Source organism: Gigantopelta aegis, chromosome 12, assembly GCF_016097555.1.
Source record: "Gigantopelta aegis isolate Gae_Host chromosome 12, Gae_host_genome, whole genome shotgun sequence".
NCBI lineage: Eukaryota > Metazoa > Mollusca > Gastropoda > Neomphalida > Peltospiridae > Gigantopelta > Gigantopelta aegis.
This window is the reverse complement of record NC_054710.1, coordinates 29029147-29052003: the sequence shown is the minus strand read 5'-3', so window position 1 is coordinate 29052003 and position 22857 is coordinate 29029147. Positions and strand designations below refer to the sequence as shown.

Genomic DNA, 22857 nt, shown 5'->3' with positions numbered 1-22857 from the left:
CCCGAGACCAATCACTCCATGTTGGTGCCACTTCAGCGCCATTTTGTAACTGAACTCTATCCTCTAAGCTAAAGCTGTAGCAGGTGTTCGTGTGTATACTGAGAGAAAGAAAGGAAGGATCGCTAACAGGAAACAGTTAAAGGGACAGACCCTAGTTTTTTAAACACTAAGGCATATTTGTTCACTATTAGAGCCGTTTATGATCTCTGAAATCAAACATTACTTATATTTTATTGTTCAGATTATCCATTTCAGTACAACTGAAGTGTTTCTGGTCATCCTGGTGTTTCTAATACCACAAAATGGATTCTTCATATTTTTTTAAAACGCACATGCGTCTGAGAAGAAACTGTTATGGAGTTGCGTTTTAGTCTATTTTAAAGGGTAGTTCAACGTCACAGACTCTTGTTTAACTCTGTTGTAATCGAAATGTGTTACAGGTTTGTAAATTAACCAAACTTAGTGTCCATTTTTACGGGTTGAAAATAGAGTCACGGTGAAAAATATGTCTTTGTGTTTAAAAACTAGGGTCTGTCCCTTTAAAGTTAAAGTTTGTTTTGTTTAACGACACCACTAGATCACATTGATTTATTAGTCTCCGTATTTTGGATGTCAAACATTTAGTAATTTTGACATATAGTATTCAATTAAAGTTTGTTTTGTTTAATAACACTAATAGACCACACTGATGTATTAATCACCATCTATTGGATGTAAACATTTGGTAATTTTGTTATAATCTCAGTGAGGAAACTCGCTACATTTTTCCATTATTAGCAAGGGATCCTTTATATGCACAATCCCACAGACAGGATAGTACATACCACGGCCTTTGATATACCAGCCGTGGTGCACTAGCTGAAACGAGAAATACCTTTATGTTCCCACAGACGGGGATCGATCCTAGATCGACCGCGCATCACGCAAGAGCTTTCCCACCGGACTACGTTCCACCCCAACAGAAAAGAGTGACTGCAATTAAACCCCCACCCATAATGTCAGGAACCGTATCACTGACATGTAATTTCACCTTACTTACTGATATTCGGGCAAACTGAGTTGTCCTGAAACCTTTTCACCATATATTTCCATCATTCTACCCACAATAGGCGTACGAAATAGGCGGGAGAGGGGTGGGAACTAGTGCTGAAGCGAAATCTCAAATTAGGGTAAAAATGATACAGATATTCGGACAAAATGTGCTAACCTACAACATTTTTACTGTGTATTTCCATCATTCTACCCACAAAATTAGTTGTTATCCATGTAAAATTGCGTAGTGATTTGTTTTCAATCCTATATAGCCATTTGGCAATGATGCTAGTATGAATAAACGTTGTTATCCAGATTCGGGCTTTTTTTTTATTCTGGTCAAAATCCCCCCCCCCCCCCCCCCCCCCCTCCTTCCTACCAAAATGGGAGCCCGTAGGCCTGTGGAAATTGGGACGCTAATTAGTGCTTATAATGTGGGTTACAACACAAAAGTGTTTTCTTATTTCTTTCGTTCGGTATACCATGACGCGATATCGGCCATAGATAAGACTCGACTGATTATAGTATACACACTAGATGCAATACTTCAAAAGCACGTCAGACTTTGGGTCTCACAACACGGTTCATTTTCGGGTGAGAGTCTATTTATCACTGTTCAGTTGACGCCACGGTAGTTCCTAATTGTGACACATGTTGTGGTTCACATATTCTCTTCTAGAATTTTGGGGAAGAATTAAAACGATTTACAATGATTTTACAGTGATAGATTCTATGGCTATATTTTGCCCATGACATTTTGATCGATGGAAGAAGGGAATGTTTTATTTAATGACGCACTCAACACATTTTCATTACTGGTATATGGAAAGGAAATACTTTATTTAACGACGCACTCAACACATTTTATTTACGGTTATATGGACACATGGTTAAGAACCACACATATTTTAAGAGAGGAAACCCACTGTCGCCACTTTATGGGCTACTCTTTTCGATTAGCAGCAAGGGATCTTGTATATGCAGACAGGATAACACATACCACGGCCTTTGATATACCAGTCGTGGTGCACTGGCTGGACCGAGAAATAGCCCAATGGGCCCACCGACGAGGATCGACCCCAGACCGACCGCGCAACAAGCGAGCGCTGTACCACTGAGCTACGTTCCGCACCTTACTGTTATATGGCGTCGGGGATATGGTTACAAATCACACAAATAATCAGAGAGAAAACCCGCTACAGTCACTCAATGTGCTACTCTTTCCGAGTATCAGTAAGGGATCTTTTACGTGCAGCATTCCACAGACGGAACAATGCATATCACCAGTTGTGGAGCACTGGATGAAACGATAAATAGCCCAATACGCCCACCAACCGGGATCGATCCTAGACCGTTCGCGTATCAGGCGAAAGCTTTACATTGGGCTACAGTCCGCCCCAGTGACATTTTGAAACACAAACAAGACCCGCTTCTCAATATACAGTTAGTTTGTTTGGTTCAACAACACTACTAGATTAATGTTCAGATAAAACTAATATATTTTTCGTGTGACGTAAAAAGCCTTTATCGTCAAACTATGTCGCAAAATGGAGTTAAAGAAATAATGTTGATGGTCTATTATAAATGGCTAAATTAATTACATAAAATTAATATGTCCGATACTTCAGCTTTAACAAGTTTAAGATTTTAAACACGGTACGAGTTCAGCCAGACCGAACAGGAAGACATTCACTAGACTGGTTTGGGCACTTCGCGTTAAACCAAATGACCACGTCGGGGACCAGTCACAATGTTCGCGAATGTTACGGTTTTGTACTAGATCCTTTCTCCATAACCGTTACTTCTTAGAGGTACGTGCGTTTAAAAAAAAAGGAAAATGTATTTTGTTGTAGAAGAAACACTAGGATGACCAGAAATACTTCGAATGTACGGAAATGGATAATCTAAACAATAAAATCTAAGTAATGTCCGATGTGAAATATCAAAAACGGCTCTAATAGTGATTTTTTTAATGATGTCTTTTGCTTTAGTTCTATCCAGTGCTCCACAACTGGTGTAACAAAGGCCGTGGTATGTACTATCCTGTCTCTGTGATGGTGCATATAAAAGACCCCTTGCTGCTAATCGAGTAGCCCATGAAGTGGCAACAGCGGGGTTTTTTCTCTTTATATCAGCATGGTCCTTAACCATATGTCTGACGCCATACAACCGTAAATAAAATGTGTTTAGTGCGTTGTAAAACTAACCATTTCCTTTCTGTATCTTTATTAATTTTGTTGAATACATTTTATTCGAGATTTTGCGGGATTGGGGATTTCTGATTTTCCATTAACTTAAGAATAACAACCTTGACATCATCTGAACCTAATTCTTACACCAAAATCTCAATCTTCGTGTTAACCCTTTCAGCCCTAAAAACTTTTCCTTATTTTACGAAGATCGTCTGCTCCACTGGTTCGCGGTGTGTAAAGGGTCAACATGACACATTAGAGTGACATTGTCCTTATCTCACCCTTTTGCCCCCAAGGCCCTATGGGAGAGACTCAGATGTTTGAGCATCTCTTCTCACGTCAGCTTCACAAACGGGGGACGTGCGCGTCACCGCGTCAACGTCACGGCGAGTTGTGCGCGAGGAACATCTACAAACGGGACGTCTGTATTGATAGCTAGGGAATCACTTCCTTCATTTAGCGCAATATGCAACATGGGTGTTGACAGGATAGTACTCGTGTTTCTCGTGTATGCGTATTTCAGGATTATTGGTGCACACATATCCGGTATGTAATAATAATATTAAGAGAGCTTTCGCAACCACACAATTACTGTTACGGACAATCATAACGGGTTGAATTTGTCTCACGCGCGTGTAACTACCTACATTCACAATGCATAGGCTATAAATCTGCGTTTAAAGGGACATTCCTGAGTTTGCTGCAATTTTTAAGATGTCATCGACTAACAGAGATTTTTTCACGATTGTAATTACATATCAAATATATTTTTATGCCTAAAATATTAGTGGCTGTATATTAAACGTGTTTCTGATCGTTATAATATTTGTACTAGGTTAAATTTCATTTTATTTTCTAAAAAAAAAAACATTTCGTACGTACTAAATTATTTGAAGACAAAATCCAGTTTGAGCTTCTTACAAATATTAAGACGACCAGAAACACATTGAATATACAGACACTGATATTCTAAGCAAGAAAATATATTTAACATGTAAGTTTAATCGTAGAAATATTTTATTAGTCGAAAACATCTTACAATGCAGCAAACTCGAGAACGTCCCTTTAAGTAAAACAGGATTCGTAAATTCGGCCAATGATGATTCGGTAACAGTACTTATCGTTTAGCTAGTTTCGCAAATCGGCATGTTTAGTGACTTAAATATGGCGGCATTCTCAGAAGAGTTATTTTATTTTATTTTTTAAAATTATATATTAGGTCTCTCTACACAGATGTCATCTGCCATTGAAACCCATGTTAAATTGCCCAACTCCAAACGAAGATTGCCAGTAGAACGAGTTCTCGTTGGCACTAACAACATACACCATTGCGAACATACATTATATAAGCATTTATTTTCACTCCAAAATTGAGAAGATTTTCGTCTCAGTGTTTTGCTATATGACCGCATCTGGCTGTAGTACCGGTCCGAACAGGTCCATTAACCGATTCACTCCGGCTGTCTCTTGCGTTATACACCCATGTCCCAAAGGGTCGATGCACTATATTACAAAATAACATTGGCAAAATACAGCCAGAAGGCGTACCATTAAACTTGCATATTGTTTTAATTCTTCACCATTTCCTAGAAGTGAATATGTGAATCATAACATGTGTCACAATTAGGAACTATATTGGACCGTGATCAATGAACTCTCACCCGGAAGTGATCTGTGTAGTGAGACCTTAGTCACGAAATTTATAACATGTAGCAGGCTCTTTATTAGTAAAGAGCTGGAAGCAACTTGATGTGACGTCACCAACTACACTCAAAGTGGTGACCTGTCGCTAACCGTAACAGAAACGGTGTGGATGCGAAACATCTCTATTATCTTCTTCTACGTTTAAAGTCACTTTTTTTATTTTTTTTAACGACACCACGAGAGCACATTGATTTGTTAATCATCGGCTTTTGGATGTCAAATATTTGGTAATTTTAACATATAGTCTGACTCTTAGAGAGGAAACCCGCCACATTTTTTTTTCATTAGTAGCAAGGGATCTTTTATATGCACCATCCCACAAACAGGATAGCACATACCACGGCCTTTGATATACCAGTTGTGGTGCACTCGCTGAAACGAGAAATAGCCCAATGGGTCCACCGACGGGGATCGATTCTGAACTGACCGCGCATCACGCGAACACTCTACCACTGGGCTACGTCCTGTCCCAACTCTTTAACAGAGTTACTTGATCCACTCGGCTGAGAAGGTGATAATAATCCCCCACTGTCCTAGTCTTACTGTCTAACCTGATCTGGGTTTGGGTTTTTTTTTCGGAGATCCCCATTCCCCTTCCCCTCCCGTCCCGGAATTGCCCACTGGCGATGTCTGTCAGAGGTCAAATCTGGAATGGGCGTGCCTGAACCTAGTTTTGGATATGAGCACGTTAAAAGAGTTCCCTTATGGAAGGAGCTAACTCTGTTGTTTGGTTGCATTTGTTTTGCTCCTAGCTTGGCTAGCCTGTCGGCTTCCTCATTTCCTTTCGTATTGTTTAAAAACTAGAATCTGTCACTTTAAAGTCGCAGACCCTAGTTTCAACCCGTGATAACGGACACTAAGTTTGGTTAATCTACAAACCTGTAACACATCTAGATGACGTCACAACAGTGATACAAGCGTCTGTGACGTTGAAATGGTGAAATACTGTTAAAAATAGACTAAAACTCGACTGCATAACTGTTACTTCTCAGACACAGGTGCGGTTTTTTTTAAATATGAGAAATGCATTTTGTGGTATTAAAAACATCCGGATGACCAGAAACACTTCGGTTCTACGGAAATGGAAAATCTAAAAAAAAGAAAAGAAATGTTTTATTTAACGACGCATTCAACACATTTTATTTACGGTTATATGGCGTCAGACATATGGTTAAGGACCACACAGATATTGAGAGGAAACCCGCTGTCGCCACTTCATGGGTTATTCTTTTCGATTAGCAGCAAGGGATCTTTTATATGCACCATCCCACAGACAGGGTAGTACATACCACGGCCTTTGTAATGTTAAAAGAGACTAAAACTCGAATCAATAACCGCGATTTCTCAGACACACGTGCGGTTTTATTTTTAAATATGAAAATGCATTTTGTGTTACTAAAAACATCAGGGTGACCAGAAACACTTCTGTTGTACGAAAATGGATAATCTAAACAATAAAATGTAAGTAAAGTTTGATTTCAGTGATCATAAATGGCTCTAATAATGAAAAATATGCACTAGGCTAGTGTTTAACAACTAGGGTTTATCGATTTAATCAATATGTTCTAGTGTTTTCGTTAAACAAAACACTTTGGGTCGAATTTACGAAACCTGTTTTTCTTAAAGCTGCTATTTAAACATGCTTTGTAAATTCGACCCTTTGTCTTTAAAAGTGTTGCACAAGACATTCGCTAATCGTTACATAACAATAGTGACATCGATTGGCTGTTGACGTATATTACAAACTATTACCAAATGCGATTTATTTTCCTTTTCTTTTATAGCATAAAGTGCATGTATGTTTTTACAACAACAAAACCGGACGAACTGTCTTTTGATATGTGCATGTCTGTGTAAACGGTACAGAAGATAGCATGTGTTGATAAGACAATTCGTCATTATGAGTGTGTTTCTTTGTCGTTAGAAAACTTGTCCTTTCTCACGAATATTGTAAACACGGTTTTATAGTCTTATAAAAATGACGTTACATTGTACTGCGGTCAGTGCCATGTCAACGTAACATTTTTTTGTTTTAAACTCGTTCGGGCCGTTTCGTTTCGATTATTTTAGTTCTACTCTACGGAAGTGCGCATGCCCTATTTTTTTTTTTTTTTTTTTTTTTTTTTTTTTTTTTTTTTTTTTTGCTGCAGTGGTGAGAGGGATTTAAAAAATATATATTCTTTTGTTTAACGGCACCACTAGTGCACACTGATTAATTATTCAACGCATATTTTATGTCAAACGTTTTGTTTAATTACACTAGCGACTATTTTATGCAAAACATTTGGTAATTAATTTGATACATACCGCAGGCCCTGAAACAGTTTTAATATTTTTGATGGTTTGCTTTTAAATATCGTAGTGACAGTCTCTCATAAGTCTATAGCACTTGAGTTGCATACATTTATAAATCATTTTATTATATTTATTGTATTTTTGTTTTTATTTGTGCACAAGGTGAAACGTAAATAAAAACCGTGTCTGTCAAAAATCAATTATTTCGAGGAATAAAAGTAAGATAATTATATAGAACTACATATCTATAAAAAGCGTGCTTTTACAGTACTGTTAATAATTGTTAGTTTTGTTTAACGACACCATTAGAGCATATTGATTAATTAATCATCTGCTATTGGATGTCAAACATTGGCTGGCATATCAGAGGCAGTCGTGTCTGTGGTGTTGGTGCATTTAAAAGATCCCTTGCTACTAATGGAAATTTTGTTTTAGCGAATTTCCTCTCTCAGACTAAATGTCAATTTACTAAATATTTGACTTTCAATAGCCGAAGATTAATAAATCAGTAGGCTCTAGTGTGTCATAAAACAAAACAGACTTCTTCTCCCCCGTTACAGTCTGTACCCCTACTTCAGAATTATGGTTCCTACTGGCTGGTTACGATCATTCAAGCCCCCTCCCCTTGTATCTGCCTCTGCCTCTGCCTCTGCCTCTGCCTCTGCTATGAGCTATATTCTACTGTTGTATACGGCTACTGAATACCAATTTCAGCACGCAGATTCTTTCCTCGATTTGTTATTGGGGTGGTGGTGTCACATATACCGTCTGAGTCGCGTTATAGGGGAAACAGACAAATATAAAAGAAAGAAAAAGAAGTATGAACGGGGGAGCTATGACCACATTACCCCCCTCTTTTCCCTTCCTGCTACGCCAATGATGTGGGTTCTACATTAAAAACGCGTACGTCCGCAAAATACCACAGCACGTTCCGTTTTCTAATCAGCAACGCCGCACGGTGTTAGATCACGTTCGACAACTCGACCCACAATACAATGGCGACCCCAAAAGAAGGAACGGGTGCCGCATTTATTAAAGGTCGGCAGTTCTGTGTAATTTGTCAATTCACGGCTTTCCAGTATCCTGCTGACAGACATTTTAACACATGTCAGATGTTGACTCTCTTAGGGAAGGCTAGATAACAAATTTGGATTCCACTGATAATGCGACGGCTGTTGACGATCGTGTAATTTTCGGTTGTTTTCGGTCATCTCAGTCTGTTTGTATATCACAGCCTGTGGAAAGCCGACAGAGGCAGGTCACTGACCGGATTTGACGTCTCAATATTTATGTTAACGGGTTCAATTCTCGTATGTCGAGCTACTCTCGGCATACTACAATTCAAAAACATATGTATCTTTCGACGGACCGTACAAAAGTTACGCCTAATTTCCTTCATAACAACTGCGCACTCTTTCCCTTTGGCATTAATCCTACGGAACATTCCAAATTCTATAGCAACAAAAACCACCCTCCGCCTGTTACTGACCCCGATCGGGCTACTGGTACTCACTTGCACCTGCCAGTACCCCCCCCCCCCCCCCCCCAATCCACCCCACCCTTCTTGTCTTGGATAGAGGAGCCGGCCGAGGCTGACACCTGTGCCCAAGACAGGCGTGCGCTACTACAGGTTACTCTGAATCCGCACGTTAAACACTCTGACCTGACCTGACCTGACCTGTCTGGTATATGATGGTATCGTTTCCCATTACGGGGACTCATTATACATGTAGCTTCGCCCCCTCTAGCCCAACCAGTGTCCTACGCATAAGCGTACAAAAAAAAATTGTTTTGTGTAACGACACTACTAGAGCACATCGATTTACTAATCATCGGCTAATGAATGTCACGCATTTTGCAATTTTCACTCGTAGTCATCAGAGGAAATCCGCTATTTTCCCATTAATAACAATAGATATTTTATAACCCCCCCCCCCCACACACACACACACACACACCTCTGCTACCTATAACTCAGGGCTCATGCGAATGGCCGAAGTGAGCCCAAACGTCGCTTTGACCAACTTGACTTCGCCCGTGCCAGTCACTGTAAGGCGAAATCTGTGTCGCCTTTGAAAAATAGTGACCACTTGCATTGTACACAATCACGGATGAACAGCGAATAACTTGAGGAACACCTATTCGAAGCGACACTGACGCTCCAAATAGGCTCACAGGCTCACAGATAGGATGTTTAGCTCAGACAGCATCCGTGTCTGGCACTAAAAGTAGGCCTACATGAGTTACTGGCTGTTGAAGCATATAACTTTAATTATATTGTCAGGCGTGTATGCTGGAAATTGTATAAGGGTTGGGATCTAGACATTTTTAGGGAGGTTGGGACAAGCTCCTCTGGAAAATCCACTGGAAAATAATATTCGTTTGAAGCAGCAGACCTCGACGTAAAAAGACAAAAATGTGGGGAGTGAATAACTAGTTTCACGCAGACTTTCTCATAATTAATAAATTCAACATGCAAATAAAGATGTAGAAAATTATAAAACAATACAGTGAAACCTGTCGTAGCGACCACCTGTAATTAGCGATCTCCTGTTGTAAGCGGCCACTTTTTCCCTACCAAAAGATTTTTAATGTAAATGCACTCCCAAGTCGCTAAACTGTCAGGGTTAAGCGGCCACTCTTTGGCAGTCATGCTAATATGAATAAATGTTCTTATCCAAATTCGGGCATTTTCGTTCAACCCTATTAATGCACCCAAACCCCACCCTCCACCCCTTCCACAATAACACCCTTCTTTCTTTTACTTATTTTCGTGCTTATATCCAATTAAGGTTCAAGCACGTTGTCCTGGGCACACACTTCAGCTATTTGGCCTGTTTCTCCAGGACAGTGGGTTAGTTGTCAATGGTTAGTGAGAGAGAAGAAGGTGTAGTAGTCTTACACTTACCCATAGAGTCAAAACTCACTCTGGGTGGGAGCCGGTACCGGGCTGCGAACCCTGTACCTACCAGCCTACCGATGGCTTAACCACGACACAACCGTGGCCGGAACTAGTATATCAAAAGCTGTGATATATACTGTCCCATTTGTGGAAAAAGGCACACACAAGTTCCATGCTGCTAGTGGAACAATATAGCGGGTTTCCTCTGAAGGTAGTACTAAACCAAATAACTTCCGGCTGGGTCAAAGTTGGAGGTGCACCCAACTTTTGATAGAGAAGTTAACACCACAAGTCCTGCGATTGGTGATCAATGTGTATTGGTTGCAAAAGAAGTTTCATCTGGGCAAAAATGTATGCAATTTTATTTCTAGTACCACTGTGTCAAGTAGTCATGTGCTTCAAACATGTACGAGATACCTGTAAAAAAAAGTACTAAACTTTTGTGCGGAACTAGGTTAGTCATAGACATTATCCGTTATCTCTGAAATGAGCAGCTTGATCCTCATTTTTTTCTGATTCACTTTAAAGGTAAGGGGTGGTAGTATTTATATCCGTGGTGTTTATGTCGACTGACACGCTGCAAGTAGGTGTTTTAGCCACACGTGTTACTATTGTCGTCTATGGGATTTGATTTGGTAGTACACACCCTAAACGTTTGTGCGGAACTAGGGAAGTCATAGACGCTACCCGTTATCTCTGAAATGAGCAGCTTGACCCCATTGTTTTTCTGATTCACTTTAAAGGTAAGGAGTAGTAGCATTTATATCCGTGGTGTTTATGTCGATTGATACGCTGCAAGTAGGTGTTTTAGCCACACTTGTTACTATTGTCGTCTATGGGATTTGATTTGGTAGTACACACCCTGAAGACTACGTGCCACAAGTAACAAAGGTCGGGCGTCAAACAGCCGATGAGTAATAAGTATTAGTGGTTCAGTTAAACAAAACAAACTATATGTATACATATTATGGATGTATTTCAGGGAGGTGGTGTGTGACGTCAGACGCGGAGAAATCAAAATGTGATGCAATGAAGAAAGCTTTCGATGAAGTAGGCTTAACCGGACTAAAGAAATGCGTACAGGTGAGTTCAAAATATGACTATTTAAGGCACAGTCGACCGAGTAAATGCACCCCCCCCCCCTCGACACAAACACACACACACACACACACACACACACACACACACACACACACACACACACACACACACACACAACAACAACAACAACAACATAAATGTAAATTAAAATTAATTTTAAAAAATAGTATCTTAAAATATATTATGACAAAATGATCATTTGGCGCTGCTAATCATTCGAATGCATTACCCGTCGAATTAATAGTTTTAGGCTTCTGGTTAGAACCGGTTTGATACAGTTATATTGCGGTTTAATTGTTTTAGGCGTCTGGTAAGAATCGATTTGAGTGTATGCGGTTGATACAGTTATATTGTGGTTCAATTGTTTTAGGCGTCTGGTAAGAATCGATTTGAGTGTATGCGGTTGATACAGTTATAATGCGATTTAATTGTTTTAGGCGCCTGATAAGAATCGATTTGAGAGTATGCGGATGATACAGTTATAATGCGATTTAATTGTTTTAGGCTCCGGATAAGAACCGGTTTGAGTGTATGCGGATGATACAGTTATAATGCGATTTAATTGTTTTAGGCGCCGGATAAGAATCGATTTGAGTGTATGCGGATGATCCGAGACGGGAAGGCTGACCTCGTGAAATTGGATGACACGGATATATTCTCGGCGGGAAAGGTGTTTGGACTGAAACCTATACTGAAAGAATCCTTCTCCACAGGTTTGTAATTAATGTCTTGACAGAAAGAGAGAGACAGAGAGACAAACAGACATAGAGACAGACAGAGATACAGAGAGGCAGAGTATATCAAATATTGCTAGTGTAGTCCATTGCATCATACCGGCCTCGGTGGCGTCGTGGTTAGGCCATCGGTCTACAGGCTGGTAGGTACTGGGTTCGGACCCCAGTCGAGGCATGGGATTTTTAATCCAGATACCGACTACAAACCCCGAGTGAGTGCTCCGCAAGGCTCAATGGGTAGGTGTAAACCACTTGCACCGACCAGTGAACCATAACTGGTTCAACAAAGGCCATGGTTTGTGCTATCCTGCCTGTGGGAAGCGCAAATAAAAGATCCCTTGCTGCTAATCGGAAAGAGTAGCCCATGTAGTGGCGACAGCGGGTTTCCTCTCAAAATCTGTATGGTCCTTAACCATATGTCTGACGCCATATAACCGTAAATAAAATGTGCTGAGTGCGTCGTTAAATAAAACATTTCTTTCCATTGCATCACGTAATAATTTAATTTGTTCACCAGTCCTCACATAATTTCAACGTAACAATCCTTGAAAATGTCTTGTTTAATCATTATTCAGTATAACGACTGTTGACACAAACTGCCAAAGAAGAGTGCAACATGCTTGGGGACGTATACAAGACAAGACAAGACAAGACAAGACAAGACAAGATATTTATTCAGTTACTGAGGCCACATGTATACATTTATTATAAAGAGGAGGTGGACTATCTTAAACCATGGTATTATTGTACAAATGAGAATCATAATATTACTAGACAAACCAGCTACACGTATATAGATTTAAGGTTCCTATACAAAAAATTTATACGAAGCAGACTTTTCAGACACGTCGCACAAAAAAGACCCCACGCATAAAAAAGAAGAAGAATAACAAAAGACAAAAACCGATACAAGCACACAAAGCTTTCACACAAAACACACGAAACACACACACACACACACACACACACACACACACACACACACACACACAGAGAGAGGGAGAGAGAGAGAGAGAGAGAGAGAGAGAGAGAGAGAGAGAGAGAGAGAGAGAGAGAGAGGGAGAGAGAGACAGAGAGAGAGAGAATCAAGAACATGTTCCCATAAACATTATGTCTGGTCTGCGACGATCTGCCACATTGTTACAGATTGTATAGAAACTAGCCTCTTTGGAAACTCAACCTACTTTGATGGCCTATTTCAGACCTGAATTCCGAGACCTTCCTCTACAAGGCCGTGATGGTGATCAAGGCGGATGGACCTGTCCACTCCCTGGCTGACCTGTACCGCAAGAAGTCGTGTCACACGGGCGTCGGACGGACGGTCGGCTGGACGGTGCCCGTGGCCAACCTGCAGGCCATGGGGTTGATGGTGGTGCGTGACTGCGACAACACCGTCAAGAACGTGGCGGCCTTCTTCAAACAGAGCTGTGCCCCCGGGGCCTACAGCAACCAGTTCAACCCGGACGGTGAGATCTCTGGTGGTTTGTTACTGGTATTACAACGGTGATGATGAAGGAAGGAAGGAAATGTTTTATTTAACGACGCACTCGACACATTTTAGTTACGGTCATATGGCGTCAGACATATGGAAAAGAACCACACAGATATAAAGAGAGGAAACCCGCTGTTGCCACTTCATGGGCTACTATTTTCGATTAGCAGCAAGGGATCTTTTATATGCACCATCCCACAGACAGGATAGTACATACCACGGCCTTTGTTACAACAGTTGGGGAGCACTAGCTGGAACGAGAAATAGCGCAATGGGTCCACCGACGGGGAGCGCTTTACCACTGGGCTACGTCCTGCCTCCGGTGTTGATGATGAGTCATTTTAGTTACTAGTAGGTACTTACGATGATTAGGATTGTAGTCGTCATCGTCGTTGCCATATGCATCATCGTGAACCTCCTCCTCTACCTCCTCATCGTCGTCGTCATGGTCATCATCACCAGCATCAGCAGTTGCAGCAGCATTATCCATCACAAATATCAGTATCATTATACCTTTATAATCATTATCCATCACAAATATCAGTATCATTATACCTTTATAATCATTATCCATCACAAATATCAGTATCATTATACCTTTATAATCATTATCCATCACAAATATCAGTATCATTATACCTTTATAATCATTATCCATCACAAATATCAGTATCATTATACATTTATAATCATTATCCATCACAAATATTAGTATCATTATCCATCACAAATATCAGTATCATTATACCTTTATCATCATTATCACAAATATCAGTATCATTATACATTTATAATCATTATCCATCATATCATCATTATATTTATAATCATTATGCATCACAAATGTTTATGTTTTTATTAGTGTATCGTCATCATATCATTATACAAACCATCACAAATATTGTATCAAATCACCAATATCCTTTAAAGGGTATATTCCTGTATAATCATTATGCATTATGCAATTTTCATTAAGATTTATCGACCATCAAAATATTAGTACTTTTTTATACGATTGTATCATTATCCATCACAAATATTAGTATCATGCATATATTATCCATGTTTTATACCTGTATAATTATTAACAAATGTATCTTAGACGTTTATATCATATTTGTATCATAGGTTTATAATCATTATCATTTCATTTCATTATACATTAAAATCCAGTTTGGTATCTGTTTGTAATCATTATCCAAGTTTAATCGTTAGAAAATATTTATCATCCCATTATAACAAATGTTTCATTTATACCTCATTATCCATCACAAATATCAGTATCATTATACCTTTAAATCATTATCCATCACAAATATGATTCATTATACATTTACAATGCTGTGAAATCTCCAGTACCTTAAATTTATCCATCACAAATATCAGTATCATTATACAAAATCATTATCCATCATCTCATCATAATAATCATTAGGTTTTTTTTTTTTGCAATATTTTCAACATTGTACAAATTCTTTAAAGGGATATTCCTGTTTGCTAATGATCTGTTATCACTAATCTTAACGATTTTTATATTGTTCTGCATAAAATTTTGTGGCTGTATATTAAACGTGTTGTTCTATTATTTGGCTAGGTTAAATTTCATTTCACCCATCCCCGGAAACATCTTACAATGACCCACTCAGGAATGTCCCTTTACAGTGTCTTCCTCCTCCTCAGAACTTGTTTTCTCTTGACAATAGACACCAAAATTATTCATCGATTTTTTTTTTTGCAAACATCAGCGAAACTGTAGATCTCAATTATTTTTGTTTTTGATTCTCCCACCCTCCCCTGACCCACGACAGCACGACAGCAACTGTATATTTCATTCCTGTTATTGTTTATATGTTTCTGTGTTTCATTACTTCCTTACTATTCTACTTCAGGCGATAACCCCGTCAATGTGTGTTCTCTTTGCGACAACAACTCGTGCCCAATGCCCGGTCAACACAACAACGGCTACGAACAAGCCTTCAAGTGTCTGAAGCGAGGGCTCGGCGACGTGGCCTTTCTCAAACACTCCACCATCCAGAGCCTCATCGACATAGGGGAGACAATCAACAAGGGAGACTACCGCATCGTCTGCCCAGACGGCTCTCTGAAGCTCGTCGACGAATGGGCGACCTGTTACTGGGCGACGAGACCCACTGACGTCATAGCTACGTCAGCAGCTAACTTCCACGGGCACGAGGAAGATTTGCGGCACCTGTTGGAGCAAGCCGCGGTGCTGTTCAACGGATCTTCGATATCGTTCAACATGTTCGACTCTTCCAAATTCGGAGGGGTGGATTTGATCTTTAGCGATGGAGTCAAGAAACTGTACGCGGTTGGGGAGTCGCAGCAGCAGTATGATAAATATCTAGGTGACGTGGAATCTTTAACGAATTTGTGATTCTCTGCTTACAGCCGGAGATGTGACTGGCTGTTGAAATAAACCCCTATTCCCAATCCATCACAATTTGCATAATAGTTATTTCTGCAATTGCCTTCTCTTTTTTGTCTTCTTTTTTTTTGCATCAAAAAGAACATTTAAATTACAATTTGATAGTCATTTAATTATTGTTATTCACACTAATTTTGAAATGATACACAATTTTGCGTGTATTATTAAATTATAATAATAATAATAATAATAATAATAAACAACCCCAAAAAATAACAAACAAAATAACAAGCAAAAACAAACAAAACATATTTTATGTTTACATGAATTTTAGCATTATTTTCAAATAACAAACACATAAAAACAAACAAAAATTAAGAACACACACACACACACACACACACACACACACACACACACACACACACATTCCAAAAAATTGTTTACATGATTTTAGCATTATTTTCAAATAACAAAAATGACAACAAAACAAAATCCATGCACACATTTGTTTACGTGATTTCCATTTGACAAATGAAAGACTTTGTCGATATCCATTTGACATGTAAGACTGTAATACAATTATTTATAAATAATATTTAAAATAATTTCGAAATACATTTTTAAACATGTTATAAAAGTCCACCATAAAACATTTCAGATAAAGGCTACCTAAACACGCTACTGAAGTACACCTCCTGTAACGCTACCGACAGATGGTGCGTCATTTCGGAGGCGGGGCTTGCAAAATGCCAAGAATTCAGTGCGGCGCTGGCGTCATATCGCATCACTCATAAACTGGAGTGTGTTCGTGCGCAGAGTCACAAAGAGTGCATGGAGATGATCGAGGCAAACCAGGCTGACCTAGTTACGCTGGACGGCGCCGACCTCTATACAGCTGGAAAGTGAGAGTTGACTCCGCCATTTCTGAGTCTTTACCTTACTTTGATTTGAAACATTTTATTGCTTATAAACATTTTTAATTTAAACATTTTAAAAAGGCACATACATACATACATACATACATACATACATACATTATGAATGCCTCGATAGCTCAGAGCGCATCGAGTCCCAGCAACGGCATGCGAACAACTGTGAGGCCAGAAAGGATTTAATTATCCCTGCGCCAGTGCGTTAATGTCTATGTTTGTAACAGTCAACCTCGACATCGACATACATACAATATATAGATATGCATACATCAATACATACATACATACATGCATACATACATGCATGCATGAATACATACATACATACATACATACATACATACATACATACATACATACATACGTAAGTGGGATCGACCGCGTAGATTGTAGGCACCATGCATATGGTTGAGTTAAAGAACTTCCTTTTATGGAAGCTTCGATAGCTCAGAGCGTATCGTGGTTAGTCTTGCAATTTGCGGGCGATTCCGTGCCATAGGTTCGAGTCCCAGCAACGGTATGGGACAATTTGTGAGGCCAGAACGGATTTATTTATCCCCTGCGCCAGTGCTTTAATATCTATGTATGTAACAGTCAACCTCGACATACATACAATATATAGATATTCATACATCAATACATACTAGCCAGTGCCAGGTCTGCCCACTGTTTCATGCACGTAAGCGGGATCGACCGCGTAGATTGTAAGCACCATGCATATGGTTGAGTTAAAGAACTTCCTTTTATGGAAGCTTCGATAGCTCAGAGCGTATCGTGGTTAGTCTTGCAATTTGCGGGCGATTCGGTGCCATAGGTTCGAGTCCCAGCAACGGCATGGGACAATTTGTGAGGCCAGAAAGGATTTAATTATCCCCTGCGCCAGTGCGTTAATATCTATGTATGTAACAATCAACCTCGACATATATACAATATATAGATATTCATACATCAATACATATATACATAAATACATACATACAATATATAGATATTCATACATCAATACATACATAACATACATACATAGTGTGGATTGACCCCCCCCCCCCCCCACACACACACACACACATAAAATCCTGGCCACTACTAATGGAAAAATATAGCGGGTTTTCTCTCTAGACTCTAAGACATTATAGATGTCAAAATTATCAAATGTTTGACGTCCAATAGCAGATGATTATTAAATCAACGTGCTTTAAAGTCGTCGGTTTTTCACTACTTAATATTTTCATTAAGATATTATATGTAAAGTAAATACACTAACCTGTCTTGATGATATCAACACATTACCGCTAACCGTTGTGACAGCTTCGCCATCGATAATACATTATAAACACATAGCCTACCAAGTAAATAAATATGTTTTCTCATACACATTAAATATGCTCATAGACGTCAAATATCGATACCGTTCACATATTTCTGAATTTAAGCTAAATTCAAAAGAATGTACGTGCAGCAACTTCGACGTCCATAACCATATTGATACGTCATCGTATTGTTGACGTAATAGATAAGTTTCCGACAACGTCCGTAATGTACGGAAACTCTCGAAATACATTTGTACCCTAGGATCGATCCCCGTCCGTGGACCCATTGGGCTATTTCTCGTTACAGCCAGTGCACCACGACTGGTACATCAAAGGCCATGGCATGTGCTATCCCGTCTGTGGGAAAGTACATATAAAAGATCCCTTGCTGCTAATGGGAAAGATAGCGGGCTTCCTCTCTCATTATGTGTGTGGTCCTTAACCATACGTCCGACGCAATTATAGCCGTGGAATATGCTATCCTGTCTGTGGGGAAAGTGCATACAAAAGATCCCTTGCTGCTTTAGGGTTTCATTGGATGACTACGTGTCAGAATTACCAAATGTTTGACATCCAATAGCAGCTGATTAATTCATCAATGTGCTCCAGTGGTGTCGTTAAACAAAACAAACTTTAACATTTGTACCAATCATTGTTGTTTTTGGTGGGTTTTTGGTGGTGTTTACACATAAGCCTGGAAAGGGGGGAGGTTGAGTCTAGACTATGGCGAGCGATGTTTATAGCGGGGTCGAGACATTGCGAGTTCGAGACATAGTGGGATTGAGAAAATGTATTGAAAAAAACAAACAAAACAATTGCTTGAGGCGGTGGGGGAGAGTGGGGGGGGGGGGGGGGTCAATCCCCACCCCCTGCACACGCGCCTGGAATCTCTAGTTTTATATATTATCGGAATAACCCGACACTGTTATAGGCTATGATAGTCAAGAAGAAGAAGAAGAGATTTTACAGTAAAATGCTTCCACATAAAAGAGTTCTAGGATCGATTCCCGTCGGTAGGTCCATTGGTCTATTTCTCATCAAATGCCGCAGTATTTGGACGGTACATATATAAACGATCACTTGTTACTAGTGGAAAAAATATACCGGATTTTCTCTCTAAGACCACATGTGAACAATTACCAAATGTTTTATATTCAACAGCCGATAATTAGTAAATCAATGTGCTCCAGTGGTGTCGTTAAACAAAACAAACTTTAAAATGTACATCGTTATCATCGACTTAAGCCTGCATCTTAAAACATTGAAAAATAGTCTTGTGGGAGTTATGTCCCTTGGTATGTGCCGTAGCTAACGTCCTTTTTATCTGCGAAATTACCGGCCTCGGTGGTGTCGTTGTTAGGCCATCGGACATAAGGCTGGTAGGTACAGGGTTCGCAGCCTGGTACCCACTCCCACCCAGAGCGATTAACGACTCAATGGGTAGGTGTTAGACCACTACACCCTCTTCTCTCTCACTAACCACTAACCCGCTGTCTTGGACAGATAGCCCAGATAGCTGAGGTGTGTGTCCAGGACAGCGTGCTTGAACCTTATTTGGATATAAGCGCGAAAATAAGTTGAAATGAAAAAAAAATTGCGGGATTATGTTATTTTGATATGGTTCGTTTTGTTTTTATTTTGTCTTGCCTCCCCACCCCCATCTCACCCACACACACACACTTTTGTTTTGTTTTGCGTCAGAGTAATGTTACAACAGTAGCGGATCCAAGGGGGGGGGGGGGGGGGGGGGGGGGTGTACAGGGGTCCGGACACCCCCCCCCCCGCCCTTTTTGTAAATAAATTCGAGCATAATGTGTTCAGCTGTAAGAGGCGCGCTGTGTAAAAGGAGAGATGAGTCATCACATTTGGACCCACCCCCACCCCCACACACACCCTTTCAGAAATCCTGCATCCGTGCCTGTATAATATTGTTAGGCAAGCTTGTAAAATGTTTCTTCTCTTACTTTAGATACCACAATCTTGTTCCGATCGCCGCGGAGAATTACGGTGACCCGAGAGATGACCCCTCGAGCTACTGGACCGTGGCCGTGGTGAGGAAGTCAAACACGGGAATCAATATTAATACGTTAAAAGGTAAAACAAAAGTTTGTTTTGTGTCACGACACCGCTAGAGCATATTAATTAATTAATTATCAGGCAAATGGATATCAAATTCAGGGGGGTAGATTTGGGGGGGGGGGGGGGGGGTAAAGGGTTCGAACGAACCACCCCCACCCCCCACTCCCACCCCCCACCCCCACCCCCGCTGAAGAAAATGGTCCGCTTTCAGAACTAAAACATACAGGTTTATGCATTTGGAGTTTCTGGTGGTGCAAAAACAATACAAAAAAGGGTCCACTTGATTCATATCGAACACAAACACCCCCCAGGTCCAGATCACGCTACGCCCCTGAAATTAACATAGTAATTCAGACGCAGTCTTCAGAATGTCAAATGCAATGTGAGTGTGCAGTGGGTTCGAACTTTGTATACTGACACTGTGTTTTTTAAATATTCCATTCTGTAAACAGTACCTCTAGGGTAGTATATCACTGACAAATATTTATACCACCACACCCCACCCCCATCCCACCCCACCACCAATACTAATAGACCTTAATTAAATATGTGCTCAGACGGTGTCAACTAGAAAGAAAAAAAAACAATGAATGGGGTCGTTTTCTTCCTTGAATCTTCCAGTGTCACATTCCAGGAATAATTTTTGTCTATGCCACATTCCAGGACTGCTTGCGTTATGCCACATTCCAGGAATACTTGATCTATGGTATATTCCAGGAATGCTTACTCAATGCCCTGTGCCGCATTCCAGGCGTGCTAGATCTATGCCAGATTCCTGAAATTTCTATTGAAAATTCCAGGAATGCATGCTTTGTAGCTCTATGCTCTATTGTCTATTACACAAATGCTTGCTCTATGCCAAATTCCAGAAAATATTGCTAAATGCCACATTCCAGGAAATATTGATATATGCCACATTCCAGGAAATATTGCTCTATGCCACATTCCAGGAAATACATGTAATTGCTTTATGCTACCTACATTGGTCTCCTTTGTATTTTTTTCTAGGTAAAACGTCCTGCCACACTGGGATAGGCAGAACCACCGGCTGGGTGATCCCCGTGGGCACGCTGATCGAACGAGGCGCGATCCACGCACCTCAGTACTCCTGCGACCTAGCTGAGGCCGTCGGCCAGTTCTTCAAAGAGAGTTGCGTCCCCGGAGCGCTCGATCCTAAATATAACCCCAAGGGACGCAACCCTGAGAATCTCTGCAACCTCTGCGGAGGAAGACAGAACTGTCAGAGATCTAACGACAACGTCTTCTATGGCCACCGCGGTGCTTTTCGGTGTCTGGTGGAAAAAAACGCAGACGTCGCCTTTGTGAAGCACTCGACCGTTCCATCGTTCACCGACGGAAAAGGACAAGAGAACTGGTCCCGAGGCCTCCAGTCGACCGATTTCGAACTTCTCTGTCTCGACGGATCTCGGAAACCGGTTTCCGAATGGCGGTCGTGCAATTTGGCTCGGGTGCCTTCGCACGCAGTCGTTACTTCCGGATCGAAGCCGCAGTCGGACCGACGTCACTATTTCGCCATTCTCAACAAAGCGCAGGCGCAGTTCGGAACTCACAGCACGGTGTATAACATGTTCTCGTCGCCAGGCAACAACCACGACACGATGTTTAACGACGAAACTTCGAGTTTGACGAAGATTAACGAAGATTACCAGCATTACCAAAAGTGGCTCGGGGCGGATTATTTGGCGGCCTTGAAGTCCGTAGATCTGTTAGACTGTGTGGGGTCGGCCTGTACGTTTAGAGTTGACTTTGTTCAAGTTCTTTTAGTTGCTACTATGGTTTTCATTAATCAGTAATAACAATGCTGTGCAGAACGCGACATATTAATCGACGCACTAAAACAGTCTATACGGTTTGACGCTAGATTTAATAATTCTAGTGTTCTTAAAAAGCTCTAGGTCTTTTTAAAATTATTATTATTGCTCACGCTACCGTGTACTCACGCAAAACCTGGACGATCACACGCATTTGCACGTGAGCGATCAGAAGCATACAACATCGCTCATTTTTTTATACTTTTAATTTCACTCGTATATTTACCATTGTATGACGCCCAATAGTCGATATATTGTTTGTACTAGGGTGTCATTAAGCATTCATTCACAGTATGAATTTCTATACTGATGGCAACTGCTCTTCTTCATAATTTCAGGAGAGCATTTTATTGCTCATCGTCAATTTTCAAACTATATGCAATACTAAAATAAGAAACTTTTATGTAAATAATGTCAAGCACAAAATAATTTGCCTTTTAAACATTGTGTATCTTAAACACGATTTAAACAATTGTTTTAAAGTCACTGCAACAGATCTACTAGGTTGTAGAGGTTTAAACGTCTTCCATCCATCGCAGATCTGAAGCAAACCTGTGATTGTGTTCAGATAATATTTTCTTTGGTCTGCGTCATTCTGTGTCGGTCTACGTCATTTTGCGTCGAGCTGCGTCATTCTATGTCGATATGCTTCAGTCTGTGTCGGTCGGCGTCATTCTGTGTCGATCTGCGTCATTATGTGACGATCTGCGTCATGTGTCGATCTGCGTCGTGTCGACCTGCGTCATTCTGTTTCGATGTGCGTCATTCTGTGACGATCTGCGTCATTCTGTGTCGATCTACATCATTCTGTGATGATTTGCGTCATTCTGTGTCGATCTGCGTCATTCTGTGACGATCTGCGT

The 22857-nt window shown here is 40.4% G+C and overlaps 1 protein-coding gene across 1 annotated transcript; it reads left to right on the top strand.

Moving 5' to 3' along the window:
- Window positions 1–3525: 3525 nt before the first annotated feature.
- Window positions 3526–22807, top strand: LOC121385955 (melanotransferrin-like). Its single transcript, XM_041516749.1, has 11 exons — window positions 3526–3649; window positions 8682–8744; window positions 9409–9437; window positions 11062–11208; window positions 11798–11939; window positions 13163–13426; window positions 15342–15818; window positions 16500–16743; window positions 20053–20177; window positions 21171–21911; window positions 22563–22807. The coding sequence occupies exons 1-11, from the start codon at window positions 3526–3528 to the stop codon at window positions 22805–22807; spliced, it is 2601 nt and encodes an 866-aa protein (XP_041372683.1).
- The last annotated feature ends 50 nt before the right edge of the window (window positions 22808–22857 follow it).